Here is a 26,230-nt window from a genome sequence, read left to right as displayed (position 1 = left end):
GGTGGGAAATACACTTCCACTTACCAGCTACCAGCAGAGCCATATATGGAGACAATGCCTGATGAGAGCCAAGAAGAAATTATTCTGAAAACAGAAGTGGAGGGTGACAGCCCAGGGGAAGAAAGAGTAAAAATTGAAGGAGGAAGAATTGGGAGGCTGTAACTGACACGTACATGCTACGGATAAAGGGGATAACTAACGAGAGCCTATTGCAGAGCACAGGGAGCTCTACTTAATGCCCTGTGGGGACCTGCATGGAAAGGAAGTCCCAAAGAGGAGACGGATGTATGACTGATTCACTTTGCTGTGCAGTTGCAACTAACACAACATTGTAAAGCAACAATAAAAATTAATTTAAAAACTTTAAAGAGAAAAAGACCCTGATGCCTGGTCTGCATCTTACCTGACCAAAGCACTGACTGATGGAGAATGGAAAGAAACAAATTGAAAGTGCCCAGGAGCAGGGGTAGCAGTCATGGAAAGACTCCTTAGATGCATCAGTTCAGTTCAGTTGCTCAGTCCTGTCCGACTCTTTGCGACCCCATGAATCGCAGCACGCCAGGCCTCCCTGTCCATCACCAACTCCAGGAGTTCACTCGGACTCACGTCCATCGAGTCCATGATGCCATCCAGCCATCTCATCCTCTGTCGTCCCCTGCTCCTCCTGCCCCCAATCCCTCCCAGCATCAGAGTCTTTTCCAATGAGTCAACTCTTCGCATGAGGTGGCTAAAGTACTGGAGTTTCAGCTTTGGCATCATTCCTTCCAAAGAAATCCCAGGGCTGATCTCCTTCAGAATGGACTGGTTGGATCTCCTTGCAGTCCAGGGGACTCTCAAGAGTCTTCTCCAACACCACAGTTCAAAAGCATCAATTCTTCAGCGCTCAGCCTTCTTCACAGTCCAACTCTCACATTCATACGTGACCACAGGAAAAACCATAGCCTTGACTAGACGGACCTTAGTCGGCAAAGTAATGTCTCTGCTTTTGAATATGCTATCTAGGTTGGTCATAACTTTTCTTCCAAGGAGTAAGCATCTTTTAATTTCATGGCTGCAATCATAGTAATGGAAGAAAAATTGCCAGGAGAAATATCAATAACCTCAGACACACAGATGACACCACCCTTATGGCAGAAAGTGAAGAGGAACTAAAGAGCCTCTTGATGAAAGTGAAAGAGGAGAGTGAAAAATTTGTCTTAAAACTCAACATTCAAAAGACTAACATCATGGCATCCGGTCCCATCACTTCATGGCAAATAGATGGGGAAACAGTGGAAACAGTGACAGACTTTATTTTTTGCTCTCCAAAATCACTGCAGATAGTGACTGCGGCCATGAAATTAAAAGACGCTTGCTCCTTGGAAGAAAAGCTATGACCAACCTAGACAGCATATTAAAAAGCAGAGACATTGCTTTGCCAGCAAATGTCCATCTAGTCAAAGCTATGGTTTTTCCAGTAGTCATGTATGGATGTGAGAGTTGGACCATAAAGAAAGCTGAGTGCCGAAGAATTGATGCTTCTGAACTGTGGTGTTGGAGAAGACTCTTGAGAGTCCCTTGGACTGCAAGGAGATCCAACCAGTCCATCCTAAAGGAAATCAGTCCTGAATATTCATTGGAAGGACTGATGCTGAAGCTGAAACTCCGATACTTTAGCCTGATACCTGATGGGAAGAACTGACTCATTTGAAAAGACCCTGATGCTGGGGAGGACTGAAGGTGGGAGGAGAAGGGGATGACAGAGGATGAGATGGTTGGATGGCATCACCTACTTGATGAACATGAGTTTGAGTAAACTCCAGGAGTTGGTGGTGGGCAGGGAAGCCTGGTATTGCTGCAGTCCATGGGGTTGCAAAGAGCGACTGAACTTAATGGAAGAAAAGAAAATTGGAAGTGGAAATTGAAGTCCTACAGCAACCAAAGAATGAAAAATCAGGACCCTTCTTTTCATTTGTGATGAGAACCGTTAAGGTTCTCTTAGCAACTTTCAAGTGTATAATTCAGTATTATTAACCATGATCATCATGCTGTACATGGGATCGCTAGAACTTATCTTTTAAGTGGAAGTTTCTACCCTTTGACCAACATGTCTGCATTTACCCTTTCCCTTTCTACTCTCTGTTTCTATGACTTTTTCTTCAACCTTTTTAGCTTCCATATATAAATGATATCATACAGTTTGCCTTCTCTGTCTGATTTATTTCATAATAGTTAGCATAATACCTTTATGTCAAAAATTGCAGGATTTTGTTTCTTGTGGCTGAATATATGCATGCCTCACTGTTTTGCATGTGTGTACACAAATACATGACAACTTCTTTATCCCTTCATCTGCTGATGGACACAGGTTTGTTTCCATATTCTGGTCATTGTGAGTAATGCTGCAATAAATATTTGTTGTTGTTTGTTTAGTCACTAAGTCAGATTCTACTCTTTTGCGACCCCATGGACTACAGTACAGCAGGCTCCTCTGTCCTCTCCTATCTCCTGGAATTTGCTCATACTCATGTCCATTGAGTCCATGAGGCTGTCTGATCATCTTATCCTCTGCCACCCCCTTCTCCTTTTGCCTTCAGTCTTTGCCACCATCAGTGTCTTCTCCAATGAGCTGGCTCTTTGCTGAATGAGAAGCAAAGAGAACAGATGAAAAATAAAATGAGGTCCTTGATTGTTGCTTGAAGTCGCTCAGTCATGTCTGACTCTTTGCAACCCCACGGACTGTAGCCTTCCAGGCTTCTCCATCCATGGGATTTTCCAGGCAAGAGTACTGGAGTGGGCTGCCACTCTCTTCTCCAGGGGATCAAACCCAGGTCTCCTGCATTGTAGGCAGATGCTTTACCCTATGAGCCACCAGAGAAGCCCAGGTTGTTGGTTAGGTGGTACAATAAATGAGTCAAAAGATAGAATTTAAAGCTGACAAAGCAAATAGCAGACTTTGTAGGGAAAGGAAGGACTAAGGGTACCAATGTGTTTGTGTGCAGTAGTTCGCTGCTAAAACAAAAACTGCACACCTTTCTAAATAGAAAGATACATAATGGAGAAAGCAAAGAAAACTGTCCCTATAGAGGAACGCCAGTAAACATAATGTGATACAGTAGAATTAATAGAAACTGATAAGTTATAATCTTGCAGTCATATCACTTGAGAGTGGATTAAGTCCATTTGTATTCTTATATTGTCTCCCACAATAAAACTCAACTCTGTGCTTTGTACAAGAGACTCACTTCCAGCGATTCACAGAGACTGAAAATCTGGAAGCCCTTTCATCGTCCCCCGTGCTGTGCCCCTGTACACACAGCATCGCTGTGGGGTTTTGTGTTCTTACGGCATTTACTTGTAGTACAAGAGGCTCAAGGCTGATTGGATGTATTTCCTGCCCGAGTGCTAGAATCAGCCATTTCTCAGGGAACATTAAAGCTGGAGCAGTTTGAACACCAAAGTACACAAGGTACTATTGGATTATAATCCACATTGTAGAATGAACATTCATGAATCCACACTGGTATAAATGAATGATTCAATGTGTCAATGAGTAGAATAGTCCAATCTCCCATGCAGAAGAATTCTGCATAATTAAAGTTGATGTCCTGCCTTCAAGTACAGAGGGTGTAGCTCCTCACTCTGCAAGTGTGGGCTGCACAAGATAACTTCTTGACAGAGGGCATTGTGGAAGGTAGGATTAGGGGGAGGGTGGAGAAGCCTGGTGAACATGACCTCAGCCAGGTGATCAAGATGAACATCAAAAGTTATAAAAAAAAAAAAGGTAGAAAAGAGATATAAATAGGTAAGTAATTAACTAAATAAACAAATATATTGGAAAAGCAGAAAAAAAAAAAAAAACAATTCTCAAATTACCCGGGTGTCTTACTTAGATGGTTAAGGATCTGCCTGCAATGTGGGAGACCTGAGTTCAGTCCCTGGGTAGGGAAGATCCCCTGGAGAAGGGAGTAGCAACTTATTCTAGTATTCTTGCCTGGAGAATTCCATGAACAGAGGAGCCTGGTGACCTACAGTCCATGGGGTCGCAAAGAGTTGGGTACGACTGAGCGGCTAAGAGTTTCACTTACTTTTATACTATATTAGTCACTACACAGAAAGACAAATCCAAACAGATAAAATTTGAATGCAGTAGCTTGGCTGTGTAATCTTTGTGGAAATTTTATAAGGACAGAAAGATCTGAAAAACATTCTGGACTTTACTTGGCTTTTGGGGGCCATTGTGTTGAGATAGTAATTCTAAAGATACCATTAAGAGTAGGTACTAAAGGATAGAATAAATATGTTAATGATGTCAGGAACCAGGGTTGTCACTGGAGAAGATAAATGTACATATGAATTGAGTAAGATGAAAAAGAACAATGTAGTGTGTGCTGGTTTTAAATTAGAATCACTGTGTACTCCTGACTTATTTATTTACATATCTATTTCTTACCTGGGCCCACAGAAAGTAATCAGGAAAAAATGGCCACAGCTAGTGCCCAGTTCCCAGTTTCTGAATATTCTTCCCCTTAAGAAGATCAGGATCCTTGGAGAAATTCTTGATTGTGTCTGAGGTGGAAAAGTATTGTTTGAACATGATCACCATGTGCTTAATTTATCAGTAGAGGTGTTTTTTGTTTTTTTTTTTCCCTGAAGTGTGTAGTCTAAGTTAGTTGCGAGATTTAACAGTTGAAACGATGGTGATGGATTTAAGAAATTTTACCTTTATGTATGTTCTTACAGAAAACTTTCAACATCTTTTTATATATTTGATTAATGAGTAATCAGCTAGTTCAGTTCAGTTCAGTCACTCAGTCGTGTCCGACTCTTTGCGACCCCATGAATCGCAGCACGCCTGGCCTCCCTGTCCATCACCAACTCCCGGAGTTCACTCAGACTCACGTCCATCGAGTCAGTGATGCCATCCAGCCATCTCATCCTCTGTCGTCCCCTTCTCCTCCTGCCCCCAATCCTTCCCAGCATCAAAGTCTTTTCCAATGAGTCAACTCTTCGCATGAGGTGGCCAAAGTACTGGAGTTTCAGCTTTAGCATCATTCCTTCCAAAGAAATCCCAGGGCTGATCTCCTTCAGAATGGACTGGTTGGATCTCCTTGCAGTCCAAGGGACTCTCAAGAGTCTTCTCCAACACCACAGTTCAAAAGCATCAATTCTTCGGGGCTCAGGTTTCTTCACAGTCCAACTCTCACATCCATACATGACCACAGGAAAAACCATAGCCTTGACTAGACGGACCTTAGTCAGCAAAGTAATGTCTCTGCTTTTGAATATGCTGTCTAGGCTGGTCTAGTTACTTTTTAAATGAAGTCTTTTTTAAACAGTGTCTCCATTTTCTCCCCCTGCTGGAAGTCCTGCTTGGGACCTTGCTGTGATGTTTCATTTAGTGCTGGTTCCAGTATTTGTTTACATGTGAAGAGTGTACACGCTAATGTGAAACTTGGCTTATTCCTTCAAGATCCTGTCCACCCTTATAGGAAACAAGCTCAATGGAGACGCTTAAATGTGCTGAGGAATTCCAAAAAATTAATAACTCTAAGCCCTAAAATGATGTTACTATTCAATAGAAATTATTTCATGAAGATTACTGGTGCTTTTTGAACAGAATCATGGATCTTTTAAAGTGTAAACCCAAGTTATATGCTTTTAAAGAGTATCCAGTTTGAGAAGAAATTAAGAAGTTTTCAGTTCAGTTCAGTTCAGTTCACTCACTCAGTTGTGTCCAACTCTCTGCAACCCCATGGACTGCAGCATGCCAGGCTTCCCTGTCCATCATCAACTCCTGGAGCTTGCTCAAACTCATGTCCATTGAGTCAGTGATGCCATCCAACCATCTCATCTTCTGTTGTCCCCTTCTCCTCCTGCCCTCATTCTTTCCCAGCATCAGGGTCTTTTCAAATGAGTCAGTTCTTCCCATCAGGTGGCCAAAGTATTGGACTTTCAGCTTCAGCATCAGTCCTTCCAATGAATATACAGGACTGGTTTCCTTTACGATGGACTGGTTGGATCTCCTTGCAGTCCAAGGGACTCTCAAGAGTCTTCTCCAACACCACAGTTCAAAAGCATCAATTCTTCAGTGCTCAGGTTTCTTTATAGTCTTAACTCTCATGTCCATACATGACCACTGGAAAAACCATAGCCTTGACTTGATGGACCTTTGTTGGTAAAGTAATGTCTCTGCTTTTTAATATGCTGTCTAGGTTGGTCATAGCTTTTCTTCCAAGGAGCAAGTGTCTTTTAATTTCATGGTTACAGTCACTATCTGCAGTGATTTTGGAGTGCAAAAAGTAAAGCCTGTCATTGTTTCCATTGTTCCCCTATCTATTTGCCATGCAGTGTTGGGATGGGATGCCATGATCTTAGTTTTCTGAATGCTTAGTTTCAAGCCAAATTTTTCACTCTCCTCTTTCATATTTATCAAAAGGCTCTTTATTTATTCTTCACTTTCTGACATAAGGGTGGTGTTATCTGCGTATATGAGGTTATTGATATTTTCGCTGGCAATCTTGATTCCAGCTTCTGCTTCATTCAGCCCGAAATTTTGCATGATGTACTCTGCATATAAGTTAAATAAACAGGGTTACAATATATAGCTTTGATGTACTCCTTTCCCGATTTGGAACCAGTCTGTTGTTCCATGTCCAGTTTTAACTGTTACACCTTGACCTGCATAAATATTTCTCAGGAGGCAGGTCAGGTGGTCTGGTATTCCCATCTCTTTCAGAATTTTCCACAGTTTGTTGTGATCCACACAGTTAAAGGCTTTGGCATAGTCAGTAAAGCAGAAGTACATGTTCTTCTGGAACTCTTTTGCTTTTTCCATGATCCAGCAGATGTTGGCAATTTGATCTCTGGTTCCTCTGACTTTTCTAAATCCAGCTTGAACATCTGGAAGTTCATAGTTCACGTCCTATTAAAGCCTGACTTGGAGAATTTTGAGCATTACTTTGATAGTGTGTGAGATGAGTGCAATTGTGCAGTAGTTTGAACATTCTTTGGCATTGCCTTTCTTTGGGATTTGATTGAAAACTGACCTTTTCTAGTCCTGCAGCCACTGCTGAGTTTTCCAAATTTGCTGGCATATTGAGGGCAGCACTTTCAGAGCATCGTCTTTTAGGATTTGAAATCACTCAACTGGAATTCCATCACCTCCACTAGCTTTGTTTGTAGTGATGCTTCATAAGGCCCACTTGAGTTGTTCGAGGGTAGAATAAATATTGAGAAATAATTTTTAGGAAATGCATTTGCTGATGAGAGACTTATAGAGACAATTGTGACTTGACTTTTATACGTTGATAGTTTTCTAGCCAAAAGAGAAAATACAAAATGAGTTGAAATTCTCTTCCACAGGAAGAACAAATGGTGCAGGGGAAGGCAGGTGTAGACTGTTGGAGAGATTGGACCCAATCTGCTTTGAGCTCACCTTCAACCTTGCCTGGCCTGGCCACCCAGAGCCTAAAATTGTCCTCCCAGCTCTCAGGATGGATGGGTTCCCTGGTGGGTTTATCCACGGAGCAGGGGGGAGATGCACAGCCACCCAATCAGAGCACCACTCCCCCTGCCTTCATATGGCGTGATGACTCCGTGTAGATGCACAGAGTCCCCAGCTATGCTGATTCCAGTGGTGGAAAGAAGGACCTTGCTGCTTGTCTTCTTTGAAGAAAGAATTCAGCAAGATGGTGAAAAAAAAAACAAAAGCATTTACTAGAAGTGAAGTACGAGTGGAAAAAGCAAAATACATGTGAAAGAGCCACACAAGTGAGCTCAGAGTTGCGTGCAATAAGGGCAGCTTAGGTTGCTTATTTAGGGGTTGTTTTCTGGATATTTTCCTGGCCAGTCAACTCCATGTTTGGTCTCGGTGTGCGCAGACATCTCAGCCAAGATGGAGTCCAGTTGCATCTTCTCCTCCTTTTTGTCCTTCCCCTAGACTCAGGGCCTTCTGTGCATAGATGTCAGCTGGGAAATGCATAAGATGGTACTCAGCTGGGACCCAGTGTTCCCAATGATACCCCATTGCAGAGCATTAGCAGGATGCCAGCTACATCTGCTCAACCTGGGGCCTGTCTCCTGCTGCACGGGGTACCCTCAATAGATGGGGCACTGCCTCGATATGGTGGCTGCACCCAGAGGCCCACATTTCTTGTGCAGTATGGTGGGTGCCCCCAGGGTGCCCCACAGTTCTTGAAAGCCAGCAATGAGAAAAGAAGCTGTCATCTATCCATACTCAAGACCACCTGTAGGACCCAGGAATGGAACCCCTGCCTTCCTCTGCCCACCCCTACCAGGCAACCCCCACATCAAGGCAGAGCAGCCGTTTTCTGCCAGTGCCCCAAGTGTGAGAGCAGGCAGAGGTTCCCTGCTCTGGGCATCCTCATCAGTCGGGAATGATCAACCAGCCACCCCAGGACAGCAGAGAATGGCCCTCCTGTCTCAGACTGCCTTTCTCACCTGGAAGTCAGCTCTGCTCCCCGTTTCCCAGCCAAGAAGGCAGGCTGTGGGCTGCCTGCTTCTTCAGCGTCACGTCTCTGACCCAAGACTGAGAGTGTGGCCTCCGTGGCTGATGAAAGAGGGTGGGTGGCTGAAGACACAGGCAACCGAGTCTGCAGATCATTCAGGTGTAGACTTGTTAGCAACTGCTGAGTGGCATGCTCATGTCTTAAGGAGCTGTCGATTTGCACCTGCTCTTCTAGTGTAATTCACCCGTTCATGTTCTTAGCAGCTTTGTGGAAGCCTTTTAGTACAAGAGTAAATGACCCTGGTCTACACTGGCATTCACCGATACCAGTAATGTATAGCACTTGGCACAATTGAAGTGATCCACTGGAGGGCTTGGAAACCAGTAGAACAAAATCCCCTCATATGACTAATCTGTGTCACCTCCAGGCTTTGCCCACATGGTCTCCTCTCCCTGGAATGTTCTTCCCCAAGATAAAGCTGTCCCCTGTCTGCATTTTCTGTGGCACTCCCTGAGTCTCCCATCAGACATGCCTGTTTATCTGGTCTCTAAGAGGCACCAGCTTCATGAAAGTAAGACGAGGCACCCTTTGCCCTCTGACGTATTTGTGTGAAGCATGAAGCCAGGCACACAGTAGGTGCTTGGTGGGGGAATAAGGGAAATTACACCAGACCTTACTGGACCCCCTAGGTGCTTTTCCTTGTTCTTAAAAATCTCCTGAGATATTGAAAGTGTCCGAGAAGTATGCTATTAGTTATGTAACATAATAAAGTACATAGTCATTAGAGTACATGACAACAGGTGTACACCTGATAGGACACAATAAGGAATCAGTCATTGTTTTCTTATATCCCTTGAGAGTGCCTTGGACTGCAAAGGAATCAAACCAGTCCATCCTAAAGGAAATCAACCCTGAATATTCTCTGGAAGAACTGATGATGAATCTGAAGCTCTAATACTTTGGCCATCTGATGCGAATAACTGACTCACTGGAAAAGACCCTGATGCTGGGAAAGATTGAAGGCAGGAGAAGGGGATGACAGAGGATGAGATGGTTGGATGACATTACCAACTCAATGGACATGAGTTTGAGCAAACTCTGGGTGTTGGGGATGGACAGGGAGGCCTTGCTTGCTGCAGTCCATGGGGTCACAGAGAGTCAGGCATGGCTGAGCGACTGAACAACGACAGCATACCTCTACGAAGGGCTGAGTCCTCAAGTCACATCAGTTAGTAGCCATGTGCTGGTTTGGGGCTGAGCTCAGAGGCAAGCGAGGGGGGCTGTTGGGGTGCAGATTCTGGTACCAGACTCTCAGGGTTTCAACCCACGTTCTCCTGCCTGTTGTTAGGGGGAACCTGGTCAGGTACTCCTCATCTCTGTGACTCAGTTTCCTTAGCCATCAGAGGACCCTACCGGATAGGGCTGTCACAGGGTTCTGTTGGTTGTGTGATGTTATGGACATCAGGGGGCGGGCAGTGTGGTCCCCACCTGGGGAAGCCTTGTGGAACTGAAAAGAGGGGGCTCGTGGGCACTGTGGTGGAACACTCCGGCCTAGCAGTGGAATAGAGACACATCTTGAGGAATGATCATAATTTAACCCATTTGTTTGGAAGGTCAGGATGGTATTTCAGAAGGAGAGAATAGCATGATGGAGATAGATTTTACTAAAAAAGTGGTATGGTCTCATATTTACTTTCCCTGTGGTTCCCCTTCGTGGGAGGTTACAAGCCATTAAAAAAAAAAAAAAGTTTGATGAAAGGCAAGTTTAGTGAGAGTTTCGGCTAGGCCCTTGATGTCGAGGTGCTTTTATATGGAGCTCTATCTCAGCTGCCTTTGCTTCTGGAATGGAGAGGACCAACCAGCCAGTTTCTGGAAGCAGTATCAGCCCGTGCCATCCAGATCAGTGCCCTTTCCATGATTCCATCTACCTGGCGTTTCCCCTCGTAGATCAAGGGACCCACTTACTAAAGGACAGAGCTCAGGTCAGCTATGAAGCAGGAAACAAAAAGCTGAAATAGACTCAAACACACAGCCAGATATCAAAGTTTACAGACTCTGGAATCGAATACTCTTTAAAATAAAACCCAGTGAGTCTGTTTTAACATAAGCATTTTCAAAGTAACAGAATTATGGATATACCCAGAGTGTGAAATTTTCCCATTTCTGTTTAGTTAGCTTTGATCTCTGAAATATGTTGCCTATGTAAGCAATTCGTCTGTAATATTTAGGTAGTAATTGGGGAGTTATTCCTTCAAAACTAAGCACTGTCCAGCCAGAATTGTGTGTGGTGCTTTCTTGTTTTTGAAAGGACTTTATTGTTCTTGGTTTGGTTCGGTCCCTGTGTCGTATCTGACTCTTTGCGACCCCACGGTCTGCAGCAAACCAGGCTTCCCTGTCCTTCACTGTCTCCTGAGTTTGCTCAGATTCATGTGCATTGAGTCAGTGATGCTATCCAACCATCTCATCCTCTGGCACCCTCTTGTCCTTTTGCTTTCAATCTTTCCCAGCATCAGGATCTTCTCCAGTGAGTCAGTGCTTCGCATCAGGTGGCCAAAGGATTGGAACTTCAGCTTCAGGATCAGTCTTTCTGTTGAATATTCAAGGTTGATTTCCTTTTGGGTTGACTGGTTTGTTCTCCTTGCAGTCCAAAGGACTCTCGAGTCTTCTCCAGAACTACAGTTTGAAGGCATCAATTCTTTAAAGTCAGGCAAAGTTTGATAAAATGTACAGTCTGCTACTGCTGCATTTTATGGATCTGGTGATGGAATCAAGTTTCTTTAAATAACATGAAACATGTCATAGAAGTGTGGCATAAGCCCAAAACGTAATAATCCTGAGACTGAAATACTCCTTGCAAAGACCAGATCCTGTATTAAAGTATTAACATGAGAGCACTGCTGATGGGACAGGTAAGATGGTTTGGATCCTTCTGTGAAAAATAATAATAATAAAAGCCAAATAAAGCAGCTGTGGTGTTCCAGAGTGACATGATCGCTGTAGACCAGACCTGCTCTGAAGACTGTTGTGTAGGAGGATCATGAGGAATCCAGACAGCCACTGCGCTGATCCCAGTTCCAGAACTGAAAGCCCCACGGAGCCAACACAGACACAGAAATAATTCATTTTACAGCTCAAGGATATGCATTCTCCCTTGTAAGATTTTCCTCTTTCAGAAGGAGAGAAAAAGCAAACAAAGGCATTTAGAACCTGGTGGGGCTTTTTGTGTTAAGTCCCTTTTGTACAAACAGGCTGCTTCAGTAAATGCTGATTTATGGAGGTGTTGAACACACAAGTAGAAAATGGAGTCACCAAACAATATTTGTTTTTAGATGAATAATTCAGTCCTTTTCCCCACATGAGTTTTTCTCATCTGAAGCACTGGCCTTTCAGATTAAATAAATATAATGTTTCAAAAGAATATGGGTATGAATATTCATAAAGACCAAAACAGTGAATATAAATAAAAGCCCTTTTACATAACATTTTATGTTTTTATGAAGACCTTATGGGGTTTTTTTGGTTGTTGTTGTTGTTCTTCTAAAATAACATTATTCAAAGTGATTTTCCAGGACACCATATCCTCTATGGAACCGCTATTACTGCAGCAGTGGTACCGCTTTTCTGAATTGTTTCATGCAACAGTATTTTGCTTTACTAAGTGGAATTAAGGTAGTACTTGCTATGGCACAACCCATTAGCCACAGATTCAGCCTAGCACAATGGGAACTCCTCGGTACTGTCTTTGTCTAAACAATTGGAGGAACTTTAAAAAAGAAAACAATTTTTTAATAGATCGTTTAAGACAAGGAGATCCAACCAGTCCATTCTGAAGATCAGCCCTGGGATCTGTTTGGAGGGAATGATGCTGAAGCTGAAACTCCAGTACTTTGACCACCTCATGTGAAGAGTTGACTCATTAGAAAAGACTCTGATGCCGGGAGGGATTGGGGGCAGGAGGGGAAGGGGACGACCGAGGATGAGATGGCTGGATGGCATCACGGACTCGATGGACGTGAGTCTGAGTGAACTCCGGGAGTTGGTGATGGACAGGGAGGCCTGGCGTGCTGCGATTCATGGGGTCGCAAAGAGTCAGACACGACTGAGCGACCAAACTGAACTGAAGGATGCACCCTGAGAAATGTGGCCAGTTCCTGCAGATAGAGGGTAGCAGACCAGTTCTTGGTATTTCTGTAGATAAGCTATGCTGCTCTGCTGTGCTCAGTTGTGTCTGACTCTTTGAGACCCCCTGGACTGTAGCCTGCCCGGCTCCTCTGTCCGTGGGATTTCCCAGGCAAAAACACTGGAGTGGGTTGCCATTTTCTATTCCAGGGGATCTTTCTGACCTAGGGATTGAATGCACATTTCTTGTGTCTCCTGCGTTGGCCGGTGGATTCTGTACTACTGTGCTACTTAGGAAGCCCCTCTATAGATAAGTCAATGTTTTAAATCTTCAAAGTATACGTACATGCAAAATTTAGGTTATCATAAACTGGGAACACAAACGGTGGAGACCTTATCCCAGTTCCTTAAGGGCCGGAGGTAAAGATAGAATGAAACAGCTGACATGAGAGTAGAAAGGAAAAAGATGAACAAATTAAGACTGCAGTTATTTTTACCCAAACAGCTGGTTTAAAAGGGGCCAGTATGTCATATTTGATTGATTACTTCTATTAATGGAATTGTCTGGGTATTCTTACTTTAACTCCTGCAATTACTCAAAGTGGAAGTGCACTGCTGTCTATTTGGTAAGACTAGCTACTCAAGGCTGTGACTGTCTGTGAGCATATGACCTTATAATCAGTGCTGTTTTAATGGCAGTGTACTGTATAATTTAAACCTGAGAGTTAATGAAAGTGAAGTTGATATAATTGAAATAGGAAAGGTTGAGTTTGTGATGTGTGTTCTTGACTGTCTGATACCCACTTGCCAGATTAGAAGGACGAGAAGTGCTTCATTCTCAGGGTGGGCTCGTGGTCCATTCTGGTACACACAAAGAGGGAGCCGTGGAGAGATGAAAATGTTCACAGAGTCACCTTTGTAAAAATACAAGCTTAGAAAGTAGAAATTTATTCACGACCTTCTGAAAAAAAAAAGATTTAAAAATCATCAAGGAGCACATTATTCTTTCTAATCATGTATCAATAACTAGAAGCAGTGAGTAGATGACTTCTAATGGCCATCATTTTGCCTGATTGCTTCCAAATGAACATGCTGTTTTCTTTCTTTGCATTCGATGAGAAAAATAATTTTCAAGCGAAAGGACTTCCTGGCGTTAGAACGAGCTCTTTTGGTAGAGCAGATGGAGTCTCAAGGTTCTTTTTTATTTTGGATAACATGAACACCCCTGACACTCAGAGACGCTCACCTTATGTTGCCCTGTTCACCTTCAGGGATTAGGATGAAGTAACATTTTAGCTTCAGCAGAAAGATCATGGCTTGTTTTTATGTTGCTTTATGACTCTGGGCAAAATACTTAATCCCTCAGCACCTGGATCTCCCTAATTGTAAGATAAGAAAACACTTGTCAATAGGTCCTGTTTGTCGTGTTTTTTGAGATCATCAAAATATCGATTCTAGGTTGGATGACGTTCTTTCCGTACACTAACAGTTATTTCTGGAAATGTTCTACCTGTTCCCTGTTCTTTTTTCTGTTGTTTCTAAAGACTTTTTCCTGCAATTCCAAGACCTTATGAAGCCTGGGCATTTTGGGAAATGGTTTTCTTAGAAGCCATGCTTACCAATTATTTTGCCAATAGGCTAACATAATAAGTCTTTGGAAGTCCCAAAGGCAGTGACCTATATTTGAGGTTTTCATTAGAGTAGAACATCATTTATGATACCAGTTGCTATATTAGTCAGGTTTCTGCTCTGATAATTCTGAATAACAAATAAATCCAAGTGGCTTGTAGCAGTAATAGCATATTTTCTCTTTCATACTCACTATCTGAAGGGGTGGGATTTGTCTGATCTCTGTTGGCCCTCCCCAGGCTCGGCAGGTAGGGAATATTCCAGACTTTGTTTTAGGCTCAAGTCTATAACCCAGACCCAATTGAAAGAGTTTTGTCTTTCTGGACCATGAACTTTTTGTTGTGGAAAACCAGACATCCAAAAGGGCAGGTGGGGAACTTCGCTGGTGTTCCAGTGGTTAAGAATCCACTTCGCAATGCAGGAGACTTAGGTTCAACCCCTGGTCAGGTAACTAAGACCCTCATGCCTTGAAACACCTAAGCCTGCACACCACATCCACTGAGCCTGCATGCCAGGACTGGAGAGTCTGTGCAGTACAAGGAAAGGTCTCGCAAGACACAACAAAGACACATGAACTGAAGCCTCTGAAAGCCTCCATTCTGAACAGGTAGCTGTCACTTCAGCACACTTTCTCATTACTGAAAGTAAGTCTCATGACCAAGTCCAAAGTCAGTGGGGTAGAGATGAATACTCCAGCTACTCATCTCCATGGCAAGGGTGAGGTGAGAAGAAAGAACTGTGTCCGCATCTCCTGTGTTAGGAAACTGAGCCTAACTGAGGCAAGTTCAAGGTACCCTGTGTTCTCGTTGTTATTTTGACCAAGTGACCACCATGCGGAACAAACCTTTAAGAAACTGAAGAGGTGCTCTGGGAAACAGGAGGATGGTGGGGAAACACTATACTGTTTTTCCAGACTCAGGAAACGCCATGCAAACGCTTTAATGACAAGGATGGCGGTTCACATTCAGACAAAGCAGCTTGCTCATTACAGGTGGATTACAGTTGTTTATTTGTTTTGACTCTGCTAAGTCTTCGTCACTTTTGCGAGGGCTACTCTCTAGCTGTGGTGTGCTGGCTTCCCACTGCAGTGGCCTCTCTTGCTGGGGAGCATGGGCCGTAGGGCACGAGGCTTCAGCAGTTGTGGCATGTGGGTTTAGTTGCCCTAAACTAAAGGGCACATGGAGTCTTCCCAGACCAGGGATCGAACATGTGTCCCCTGCATTGGTAGGCAGATTCTTATACACTGTGCCACCAGGGAAGTCTGTTTAGTTAGTTCAAAATAAAATTTTCAGTTCAATTCAGTCGCTCAGTTGTGTCTGACTCTTTGCAATCCTATGGACTGCAGCACACCAGTTTTCCCTGTCCATCACCAACTCCCAGAGCTTGCTCAAACTCACGTCTATCAAGTCGATGCCAGGCAACCATCTCATCCTCTGTCGTCCCCTTCTCCTCCCACCTTCAGTCTTTCCCAGCACCATGGTCTTTTGCAATGAGTCATTTCTTTGCATCAGATGGCCAAAGTATTGGAGCTTCAGTTTTAGCATCAGTCCTTTCAATGAACACCCAGAACTGATCTCCTTTAGGATGGACTGGTTGGATCTCCTTGCAGTCCAAGGGACTCTCAAGAGTCTTCTCCAACACCACAGTTCAAAAGCATCAATTCTTCAGTGCTCAGCTTTCTTTATAGTCCAACTCTCACATCCATACATGACTACTGGAAAAACCATAGCTTTGACTAGATGGACCTTTGTTGGCAAATTAATATCTCTGCTTTTTAATATGCTGCGTAGGTTGGTCTGACAAAATGTGGTCAACTGGAGAAAGGAATGGCAAACCACTTCAGTATTCTTGCCTTGAGAACCCCATGAATGGTATGAAAAAACAGATTTTTAGTTCTAAACAAATCAGACTTGCAGACAGATACTGCTGCCTTTATGTGAGGGTCAGGTGGGAAAAGGAGTACAGGAAACAAATGAACAAATTTGGAGATTATCCTTCACTTCCACGGATGTGACCTGTTTTAAGAGCAAGGACCGTATATTATCCCTGATAGCGAACAAAATGCCTCGTATATTGTAGAGTTAAATACTGGTGAATCAGTGAATATGTGAATGATGAAGAAAGGAAGAGGAAACATATACATAGATGGATACCCAGGTCCAAACAAAAAAATGAGAAACAGAAGGGACTGTGGAAGGGAAAATAGGAAACTGTGTTAGTCATAACTGTCTCAAAGTAGGAGCTGAGGGTTTGGACAGACAGGGCTGGTGAAGACAGCAGGCTGCTTTTGTTCCCCTAGGATACCAGGGTTTTTTTTTTTTTTTTTTTTTTTTTACATCTTACTATTCTCTTTGTTCATGCTTTTAAAAATGTATGATATACCTCCCACCTATTTTAAATTAAAAAAAAAGGCACAGTGAAGGTTATTGTTTTACTTCTGATTCCATCATTAATCTCTCTTAACTGTGAATAACATTTTCAGCAGAAGAATGAAAGCTACCCAGTGATTCATGATTTCATCAGTACTCTTTGAAGCCCAGGCATTCCATCAAGGAACATAATATGTATTCTTTCCCTTAATAATATAACATTTAAAGAAATGTTTTCATATTCTGTAAAGATGGAGTTGATATGCAGAAAATATTCTTGGCCAAAAATATCTTTGGAAGAAAAATAAAAACTTTTCATCATTGAGTCTTCAAGGTGTCCCAGAGTTTTTATCCTCAAGGATTGTCATTAAGGATGTTTTAGAATAGCATAGTTTATTTCCTAGAACTTCTAAGCATATTTTTTGTAGTAAGATGGAGTTCTCCTTGAACTTGGCACAGTTCAGTGAGAGATACAACTTGATGGCTCAAATGGACAGTTCAGTTCCCTCCTCTGAAACGAGAGCTTCCAACTGGAAAATTAGAACAGCAGAACTGGGCAGTGACCACAAGGAGGAAGGTGTGTCAAATGGCCCAGATGTCACATGTCAGCAGTAATTGCTGGCCAGGGGTTTTTGGCTTATGTAGTAGAAGTGAAGCTGGAAATAATTTCTTAAATTGATCTTTATTTTAAAATCAAATTGGTTTGGAGACTTCAAGAAATAAGATCTAGTAACCAAAGTGAAGATGAGTAATTATTCATAGTTCACTGATTTGTTGATTAAATCAGTGTCTGTTTAGCAGGAGGCTTTGACCTTGTCCATTGTCTCCATGTGGTCAGTGTACTGGAAATTCTCTGTAGTCATTGCCACAAAAGTGAGAGTAATGCTGACTGCTGAACCCACCCAGGGCCCATCAGATCTGTGTGGCTTCCAGGCATGCCACCTGGTGATAGGGTGAGGATACAAAGTCAGATGCAGTAAACTTCTGGGCCTCAAGTGCCCGCTTTTCTAGCAAGCTCCCAGTGAGGCTGCATTCAGGCGCAAGGCCCACAGTTGGTGTAGCAGGTATCTGAGCCCCACAAAGCAAGAGCTGGTTCAGGGTCGTCACTAGTCTGGAGAATAAAGGGTGTGCCAGGGAGGTTTGCACCTCCCAAAACCAGAAGGACAGTCAGTCAAGACAGGCAATGAACTGGAGGGAAGTGGGAAGACTGTGAGTACACCCAGGCAGAAGTCATCAGACACCCACAGGTTAGCACTGAGCACGCAGTTAACTGTGAGGAACTGGTTTAAATTTCATGGATGAGGGTCTTTCAGTGTAGCTGTGATGGTTCTCTACTCTCAGGTATCCTTGTTGAATATAAATATAAGGATTCAAATTCCAATAATGAGAGGAGGTTGTTCAGCAGGGTGATCAGCTAGAGGGTGAATGGGGATGTTATTTTAGATGGGAGGTTGGTGGGCTTCTTCTTGGAAGGTGATGCTTGAGGTGTAAGCCCTGGATGACAAAAAGAGGCCAGTCAAGGGAAGACCAAGGAAGAATACTGGGGGCAAAGGAGCAGAAAGTGCAAAGGCCCTGAGGTGCTGAAGGAATGTCAGTGGGACCAGTATGGAAGGACTGTGAACATGGGTGATGGGAGTTGGTGAGATATGAGGTGGGGGCTTCAGCCAGAGCAGATCAGCAGGAAACCTTATTGGCATGCCGAGGACTTTGAGTTTTTCTTTGTCTTGTAGAAAGCCAGCGGTGGGATGTACACAGAGGAGGGACAGGGTCAGATTGAACATTTAACAGATCCCTTTGATTGCCGCCAGAGTTAGCTGATGCTTCCACCACGTCCTATAACTGTCATTCTTTCTTTGTGACAAGAACATTTAAGATCTACTTTCTCCATGACTTTGATGTCTGTAATACAGTGTTGTTGACCATAAATGTAATACTGGGCTGTAATACAGTGTTGTTGACTGTAAACGCAATACTGTGCTTATTTCCCCAGGACCTACTTACCCTTGAACTGCATGTTTTGTGTCCTTTGACAAACGTTTCCCCATTTCTCCACCCCAGCTCCTGGGAACTGCCATTCCACTCAGTTTCTACAAGTTGGAATTTTTACATTCCACCCAGAAGTGATATCTTATATAAACAAAACATCAGTGTCTTTCTTTGTATGAGTTATCTCACCAGCATAATGCCTTCATGTGTGTATGCATACACATACATATAGGAGATCTGTATATACAGATATGAACCCCTCTCCTTTGGGAAGACCTTGAGAAAGAAAGAGGGAAAAGAGGAGAAAGTTAAACTTGAAAACCAGGCTGATCATGAAAGGGACACTCAAAGAAGCCTTAACACACTGATGCACTAGCACTAAAAATCGGTGACTAAGGATTTCCCAATTAAAGACCGTTTTACACTAAAAATATATTCACACTAAAAAAAACATATAATAGTGACTCAAAGTAATCTTTATGTGTATGATCAAAGGACAAAATAAAAAATACTGGTCTAGGTGAGTTCATGGCAAGGTCAATTAGATCAAGGAAGATGTGGAGATGTCTTTAGAGATGCATGGAGTGAGCAGATGTGAATAGTGTGAATGTGGTTGGGGTCATATTGGGATGTATAATGGAGGTTTTCATGCAGACAGCAAATATTCATGGAACACCTACGAGGTGGCCACCATTGGGGGCCTAGGCACTGGGGTCTCTGCTGTGAGTGAAACAAGTTCCTACCCTTATGATGTCATTTAAGTTTCACTGAGGGAGAAAATGAACAAATTCAGAACTGTTGGTGTTATGGGCTTCCCAGGTGACTCAGTGGTAAAGAATCTGCCTGCCAGCACCTGAGAAGTAGTAGATGTGAGTTCGATCCCCGGGTCAGGAATATCCCTGGAGAAGGGAATGGTAACCCACTTCAGTATTCTTGCCTGAAGAATCCTATGGACACAGGAACCGGGCAGGCTACAGTCTGTAGGGTCTCAAAGAGTGGGACGCAACTTAGCAACCACAGCAAAAACAAATAGGTATAAACAAGTAAAGCAGGTGACGAGGACCAGGGTGTGGAAGAGTGGAGCTGCTGTTTTGTGCAGGGCAGTCCCTGAAGGCAGGTAGGTAAGAGAAAGTGACAGTTGCTTCAGTCGTGTCTGACTCTTCACCACCCCATGGGATGTGGCCCACCGGGCTCCTCTGTCCATGGGATTTTCCAGGCAAGAATACTGGAGTGGTTTGCCATTCACTTCTCCAGGGGATCTTCCCCACCCAGGGATTGAATCCAAGTCTCCTGCATTGCAGGCAGATTCTTTACTGTCTGAGCCACAAGGAAGCCTGGTAGGTAGAATGATACTTGATCAAAGACCTGAGTGGGAAGAGGGAGCCTGGGAAAGGGACCACAGCAACATCCCTGGCAGACCCCAGAAGCAGTCAGGAGGCCTTAGATGCTGGATCCCAGCAAGGGCAGGTGGGGGCAGGCAGAATGGAGGGCAGGGAGGCTGCAGGAGGACGGGCAGGACGTTGCCAGGTCTTGGGAATTTCCTCTGAGTGAAACAGGGAGCCGCTGGAGACTGTCAGAGAAATGATAAGAGTCTGTATATGCACTGGGTTTAGAAAGAGATGATATTTCAATGGACCAAGAAGAGACAGGACCATCTGAGAATGGAGAACGGCAGACCTAGAGGCAAGAGCACCCCAAGCTCACAGTGAGGGGATGATTTGGGTGGGCCGGAGCAGAGGATGCTTCCAGAGCAGGGTGGGGGCGAGGATGAAAACACCTCCAGACCATATGGTTTCCATGTGACTCTAATCACAAGAAACCTTGGAGAGAAGTGTTCAGAGCACAGGGTGAGCCCGAGGAAATGTGCATCTAAGGAAAACATGAACAGACTTCTGCACTCAGAATCACTAGTCCAGCAGTTGTATGTGGGCCGGGTTAAAGAAGGGAGGATGCTGGTGGGAAGTAGACCTGTGAGAGCATTACTTCAGCAGTTGGATAGGGGCTTCCTATCATGCTTCAGTGCTAGTCTGTAAGGAAATTCTGGAGTCGTGTGGTGCATCCACTTCTATGGGATATTTTGCTACTGCCTAATAACTAAGATCATGGCATCCACCCCCATCACTTCATGGCAAATAGATGGGGAAACAGTGGACCAGCAGCTGACTTTATTTTTTGGGGGCTCCAAAATCACTGCAGATGGTGACTGCAGCCATGAAATTAAAAGATGCTTACTCCTTGGAAGGAATGTTATGACCAACCTAGACAGCATATTAAAAAGCAGACACATGACTTTGCCAACAAAGGTCCATCTCATCAAGGCTATGGTTTTTCCAGTAGTCATATATGGATGTGAGAGTTTGCCTATAAAGAAAGCTGAGCACTGAAGAATTGATGTTTTTGAACTGTGGTGTTGGAGAAGACTCTTGAGAGTCCCTTGGACTGCAAGGAGATGCAACCAGTCCATCCTACGGAGATCAGTCCTGAGTGTTCATGGGAAGGACTGATGTTGAAGCTGAAACTCCAATACTTTGGCCACCTGATGCGAAGAACTGACTCATTGGAAAAGACTCTGATGCTGGGAAAGATTGAAGGTGGGAGGAGAAGGGGATGACAGAGGATGAGATGGTTGGATGGCTTCACCAGCTCAATGGACTTGAGTTTGAGTAAACTCTAGGAGTTGGTAATGGACAGGGAGGCCTGGTGTGCTGCAGTCCATCGGGTCACAAACAGTTGGACACAACTGAGAGACTGAACTGAACTAACCTGAAAAAGTAAATAATGTATCCACTCCTATAGGCTTGGAAAGATGCCTATGGTGTATATATAGTTCAGTGATAAAAGCAAATTTCAGAGTAATGCATATAAGAGCATCCCACTTAATCCATCAATAAAACCTCTCATGTGCAAGCATGCATGTGTGCAAGTGTGTATGTCTGTGTGTCTCTATGAGCTTGGTATCAGTCAGGACCATCCAGGCTTGCCACCATCAAGGGTAATGGCTCACTCACATGCTCACAGACCCAGGTGGGTCAGTCGAGGGGCTCTGTCCTTCCTTTGCAAGCAAGACTGGGAGGAGCTCCATCCAATGTCATGTTTCCACAATTGCCAGGGAGGGAAGGGACTTGGGAAATGGTGCATTTGCTTTTAAAGTTTCCGCTCACAAAGGACATGAATCATTTCTGGTTATGCTTCACTTGTCAAAGCAAGTCACATGGCCTCAGCTAATTTCAAAGAGATGCTTAGTGCATCTCTACCATGTGCTGAGAAGGAGGAGAGCTAGAACTGTCTGGAAAAGAGTTATGATTGCTGGGAGTGGGGAGGAAGGGGTGGAATGGGCAGAAGGGAGGAAGGATGCTTTCTCTGGGGAGAGTAGGGAGGGAAATTGGGGAAGAGGATTTCCTACTGAATGGAAAGGTATTGAGCCTACCTAGTGGCCGTGACAGCAGAGAGGAGCAGTCAGATGCCAGATGCTGGAGTTCAGTAGTCAGAAGATTTTCTTTTTTTTAAGTATGTATGTGAAGAATTGTCAGAACTGATTCTCAAACGTTGATGACTGGATTGATTGGAGAGGAAGGTGTCCTGATTTGAACTGAGTTATATCTGGTAAGAGGAACAGGTTTAAGAACATAAAGGACAGTCTCATAGTTGGTTTGAAATTTGTGGAGCTTGAAAGTCAAGTGGACCTTCCAGGGGAAGACAATGCATGTCTTGCAAAAGGCGGATGCTGGGCCAGAGTTAAGAGAAACTCTCGAAATGATTCTGTTGAGATGAGGGCTGTCTCTTCAGATCCAGTGCTCATGTGGGTTTCTGTGCAGTGTCCAGAACTGGATCAGTCCTCCTCTCCCTTCAGGCTTTGGGCAGAGACACATCCAAGGAGAATCAGTGGTGGAAATGTCCCCATGGTAACATGGATCCCAAGTGCCTGCATTCAACATTTTGGAGTTTATACCCACCCACTTTTGTAGGTGTGCCAGATCCATTGTGGTTTTACATATGGCACTCTTTGAAGTTGTTTTGGAAAGCAGGCTAAAAAGAAAATAGAGTCCTTTGGGATTCACAAAAAGGGCAGACTGTCCTACTGTGGGTCTTGAAATGGTACTAGGCTCTCTCCCTCCAGTCTGCCGAATGTAGCTGGGCATCACTCCCTGAGCTCCCAAAACTTGGCTCCTGTAACGCTGCCACTAAAATCCAAAACTTGATTGAATATGGCTTGCTTAATTGACCTTTAACAGTTTTATTTTGTCATCCAAAAGCGAATCAAAAACCAACCGCCTCTATTTTTTCCATTTGGTTACTGCAGATAAGCTTGCCGCGTGCTTGCATTTCAAAGCTCAAACTGTTAGCAGAGTGTGTATTAATTGAAATCACATTCAAGTTTAAAAGCTGTCCAAAATTAAGCTGTTCAAAAGTTTTGTTAATTTCAAAGAAATACTAAAGGATTTTGCATTAGAAGAAAAACACGTAGTTGACAAAGAGGTTTGCCTTTGTAATTATCAATTTTGATACCTAAAAATATTCGTTTAATACCTCTTATAGCATGGCAACCCAGTCCAGTATTCTTGTCCTGGGAATCCCATGGACAGAAGAGCCCGGTGGGCTATGGTCCCTAGGGTCACAAAGAGTCAGACACGACTGAAGTGACTTAGCACGCATGTAGGATATAAGGGTTTGGCATGAATCCTACATGTAGAAATACAAATACCTTGACTGAAAGTCTTTCCTGTAAAGTTGCTGGATATTAGGGATCCCAAAGTAGGCTGAACTTTCTCATTGAGCTGGGATTGGGCAGTAGTTGTTTTTCTCATTCTTGAAATAAACTTTCCCCTGTAGCTTAGTGGTTCTCAAGCAGAGGCAGTGTTATGCCCTGGAAGACTTGACGAGGGCAGGAGACGTGTTCAGTTGTCACAGCTTTGAAGGTGGAATGTTATTGGCATCTAGTGGGTCAAGGCCACGGATGCTGCTATCATATCCTGCAGTGCAGGGTCCATCATGAAGAACTCTCCAGCTCTCAGGCATCAGTAGTGCTGAGGCTGACGCCCTGCCTAAGAGAATCTGCATAATTACTTTTTGATTGTAAAGCGTGTTACCAGGTCCCGTGACTGTGCAGGAGGGGAATCGCACCTGGTGTCCACCCAGGCTTCTCTTTGTTAAATCCAGAGCAGACTTTTGTCCATGTCCTTCTTGTGAATTCACACCATACAAACTCCTGCAGAAGAGCTCTGCCGCGGCTCTCTGTCCTTCCCACTGTGTTGGGCTTCAGGATTCCTTAAAGTAACCTGAGGGCATCCCTGGTGGCTCAGCAGTAAAGAATCCACCTGGCAATACAGGCGGTGCAGGAGACTCAGGTTCCATCCTTGAGTTGGGAAGACCTCCTGGAGAAGGGAAATGGCAACCCACTCCAGTATTCTTGCCTGGGAAATCTCATGGACAGAGGCGCCTGTCCATGAGGCTACAGCCATGGGGTCGCAAAGAGTCAAACACGACTGAGTGACTAAACGACATCAGAGTAACCTGGGTCATCCTGTAAAAGTGGGACAAGCTCTTTCCTTAGCCTCACTTGCTTTTTGAGTGAAGACCTGTGTGCTGAGCGAAGCTCACCAAATCCTCATGCTCCGTTTTTCTGACCTCAGTCTGGTCTTTTTTCCACTTGATTTAGCACCTTTGTATCCCTTTTGATGTTCTGCTGCTTTTGTAATGAAAATGGCCTGTTTTATTACCTACTAAACCATTTTCTTTTCCATCCCAAACTTTCCTCTAAGCTGGTTCACATTGATTTTTTTTTATTGAGGTGACATTCACATAACATAAATTGGCCACTTTAAAGGAAAGAATTCAGTGGTTTTTAGTGCATTCACAATGTGTGCAATATCCAGCTCTGTCTAGTGTCCAGAACATTCTCCTCAAGCCGTTTGCCTATTGAGAAGTTAATTCCCATTCCTCCTTGCCACAGCCCCTAAAAACCACCAATCTGCTTTCTGTATATAAATTTACTTATTCTGGATACTTCCTGTAAGTGGAATCATACAGTATGGGGTCTTTTGCCCTAGTTATGTTCACCTAATCTAATGGTTTTGAGATTCATCCACATTGTAGCCTGTATCAGTACTGACTTCCTTTTCAGGGCTGAATAGTATTCCATTGTATGCATGGCCCACATGTCATTTATCCTTTCATTTTTAGATGAGCATTTGTGTCGTTTCCTTCTTTTGAGTATTGTGGATATCCCTGTTATGAACATGTGTGTGTACATGCATTTGTTTGAGTACTTGTTTTCAGTTCTCTAGGGTATACATTTAGGAATGGAATTGCTGGGTCATATAGTAATTGTATGTTTAATCTTTGAGATTCCTTCGGGGAATCACCTCTGAGCTGCTTTATCTTATTAATTTCATGTTCCTGCTCTTTGTATCTACTTCAGCTAACTCCCCACAGGTGGCAGCCATCCATTCTCCTGGGGTCTATTCCTAAAATGCTGTGATTAAAAAAATGTAGAGAGTCCTGGTATGTGTTCAGAAGCACAGATACTAAACCCTGAGAGTTTAGAACCAGCTTTGCATCCATGCCCATGAGGTGCTCAGATTCACCTAATGTCTGCAATGATTTGGATGTCAAAACTGGAAATCCTCAATTTTTGAAAAAGAACGTTTTTTTTCCCCCTCCATCACAAAAGTTAGTCCTTTCTTGGGACCCAGTGGAGCTGTTTGCACATGCCTTCTTGTTCTGTCATAATATTGTTTCTTTAATGGTGGTGGTTCCTGGGGGTCTGTGAAGCCTGTAATGGGAAGGAGAGAGGGAACCTTAGGAACAGGGATGCTCTGTGACTCTCACTGCCCTTCTTCCCTACCTGCAGGTGTCGTTCTTCCTCTTCATCATCTTCGTGGTGTACACCATGCTGCCCTTCAACATGCGAGATGCCATCATCGCCAGTGTCCTCACCTCCTCTTCTCACACCATCGTGCTGAGTGTCTGCCTGTCTGCAACCCCGGGGGCCAAGGAGCACCTGGTCTGGCAGGTAGGTGCACCTCCGCCTCTGCACGGTGACCTTCCCCATCCCTCTGGGGATGGGGGAAGCACCACACACCTGCCCCAGGTGTGACTGTTGGCTAGTACCTGGTAGGTGCCCTGGGTCTACTCTCTGACACTGACTCTAAGTATTGCTAATGGGTAGCCAGTTCCCCCAACTCTCTGTGGGTGGAATAGGCAGTCACTTAGCAATCAGCACTGGGGAAAATTGGAAATGGCAGTTCCATTTTGCTGATTGATTGTTAAAAGCTGTTATTATGCATTATAATTTAGCACTCTTATTTTTAGAGTGAAGCAACTTATATAATTAAATTCATGATTCCTTCCCATCTCCCTCTCTGAGAGATATCCAAAGCCCTGTCTTTATAGAGGACAAAAAAGTTCTCTATTTCTTAATCCTCTGGCAAGCCCAAGGACATAAAAAATAGTTCTTAAAATGCTGCAGCAGAAAATTTAGCTTTACTGCTAAATGGCATTTCCATGAAGCCTTTCTATTTAATTAGTTGAAAGCATTTAAAAAGCCATTTAATTTCCTGTTGTGTACATTTGTAAACACAAGGGGCAGTGGTTTGGGCTGATTCTTAACAGTCTCTTTTTTTAACCTATAAAAAGCATGTTTTATTTTGCTCTGTTGGAATCAAATGTAACAAATGC

General features: G+C 43.7%; 1 protein-coding gene across 1 annotated transcript in view; it reads left to right on the top strand.

The window, feature by feature from the left end:
* ADCY2 (adenylate cyclase 2) overlaps positions 1-26,230 on the top strand; it is a 460,851-nt gene that overhangs the window by 93,480 nt on the left and 341,141 nt on the right. The window contains exon 3 of the mRNA XM_052659207.1: positions 25,404-25,565. Within this exon, the coding sequence (XP_052515167.1) occupies positions 25,404-25,565 (162 nt within the window). The remainder of the gene's footprint in view (positions 1-25,403; positions 25,566-26,230) is intronic.

The sequence above is a fragment of the Budorcas taxicolor genome, chromosome 20, assembly GCF_023091745.1.
Source record: "Budorcas taxicolor isolate Tak-1 chromosome 20, Takin1.1, whole genome shotgun sequence".
NCBI lineage: Eukaryota > Metazoa > Chordata > Mammalia > Artiodactyla > Bovidae > Budorcas > Budorcas taxicolor.
Note: the sequence above shows the minus strand (reverse complement) of the source record. Positions and strands in the feature narration are given on the sequence as shown.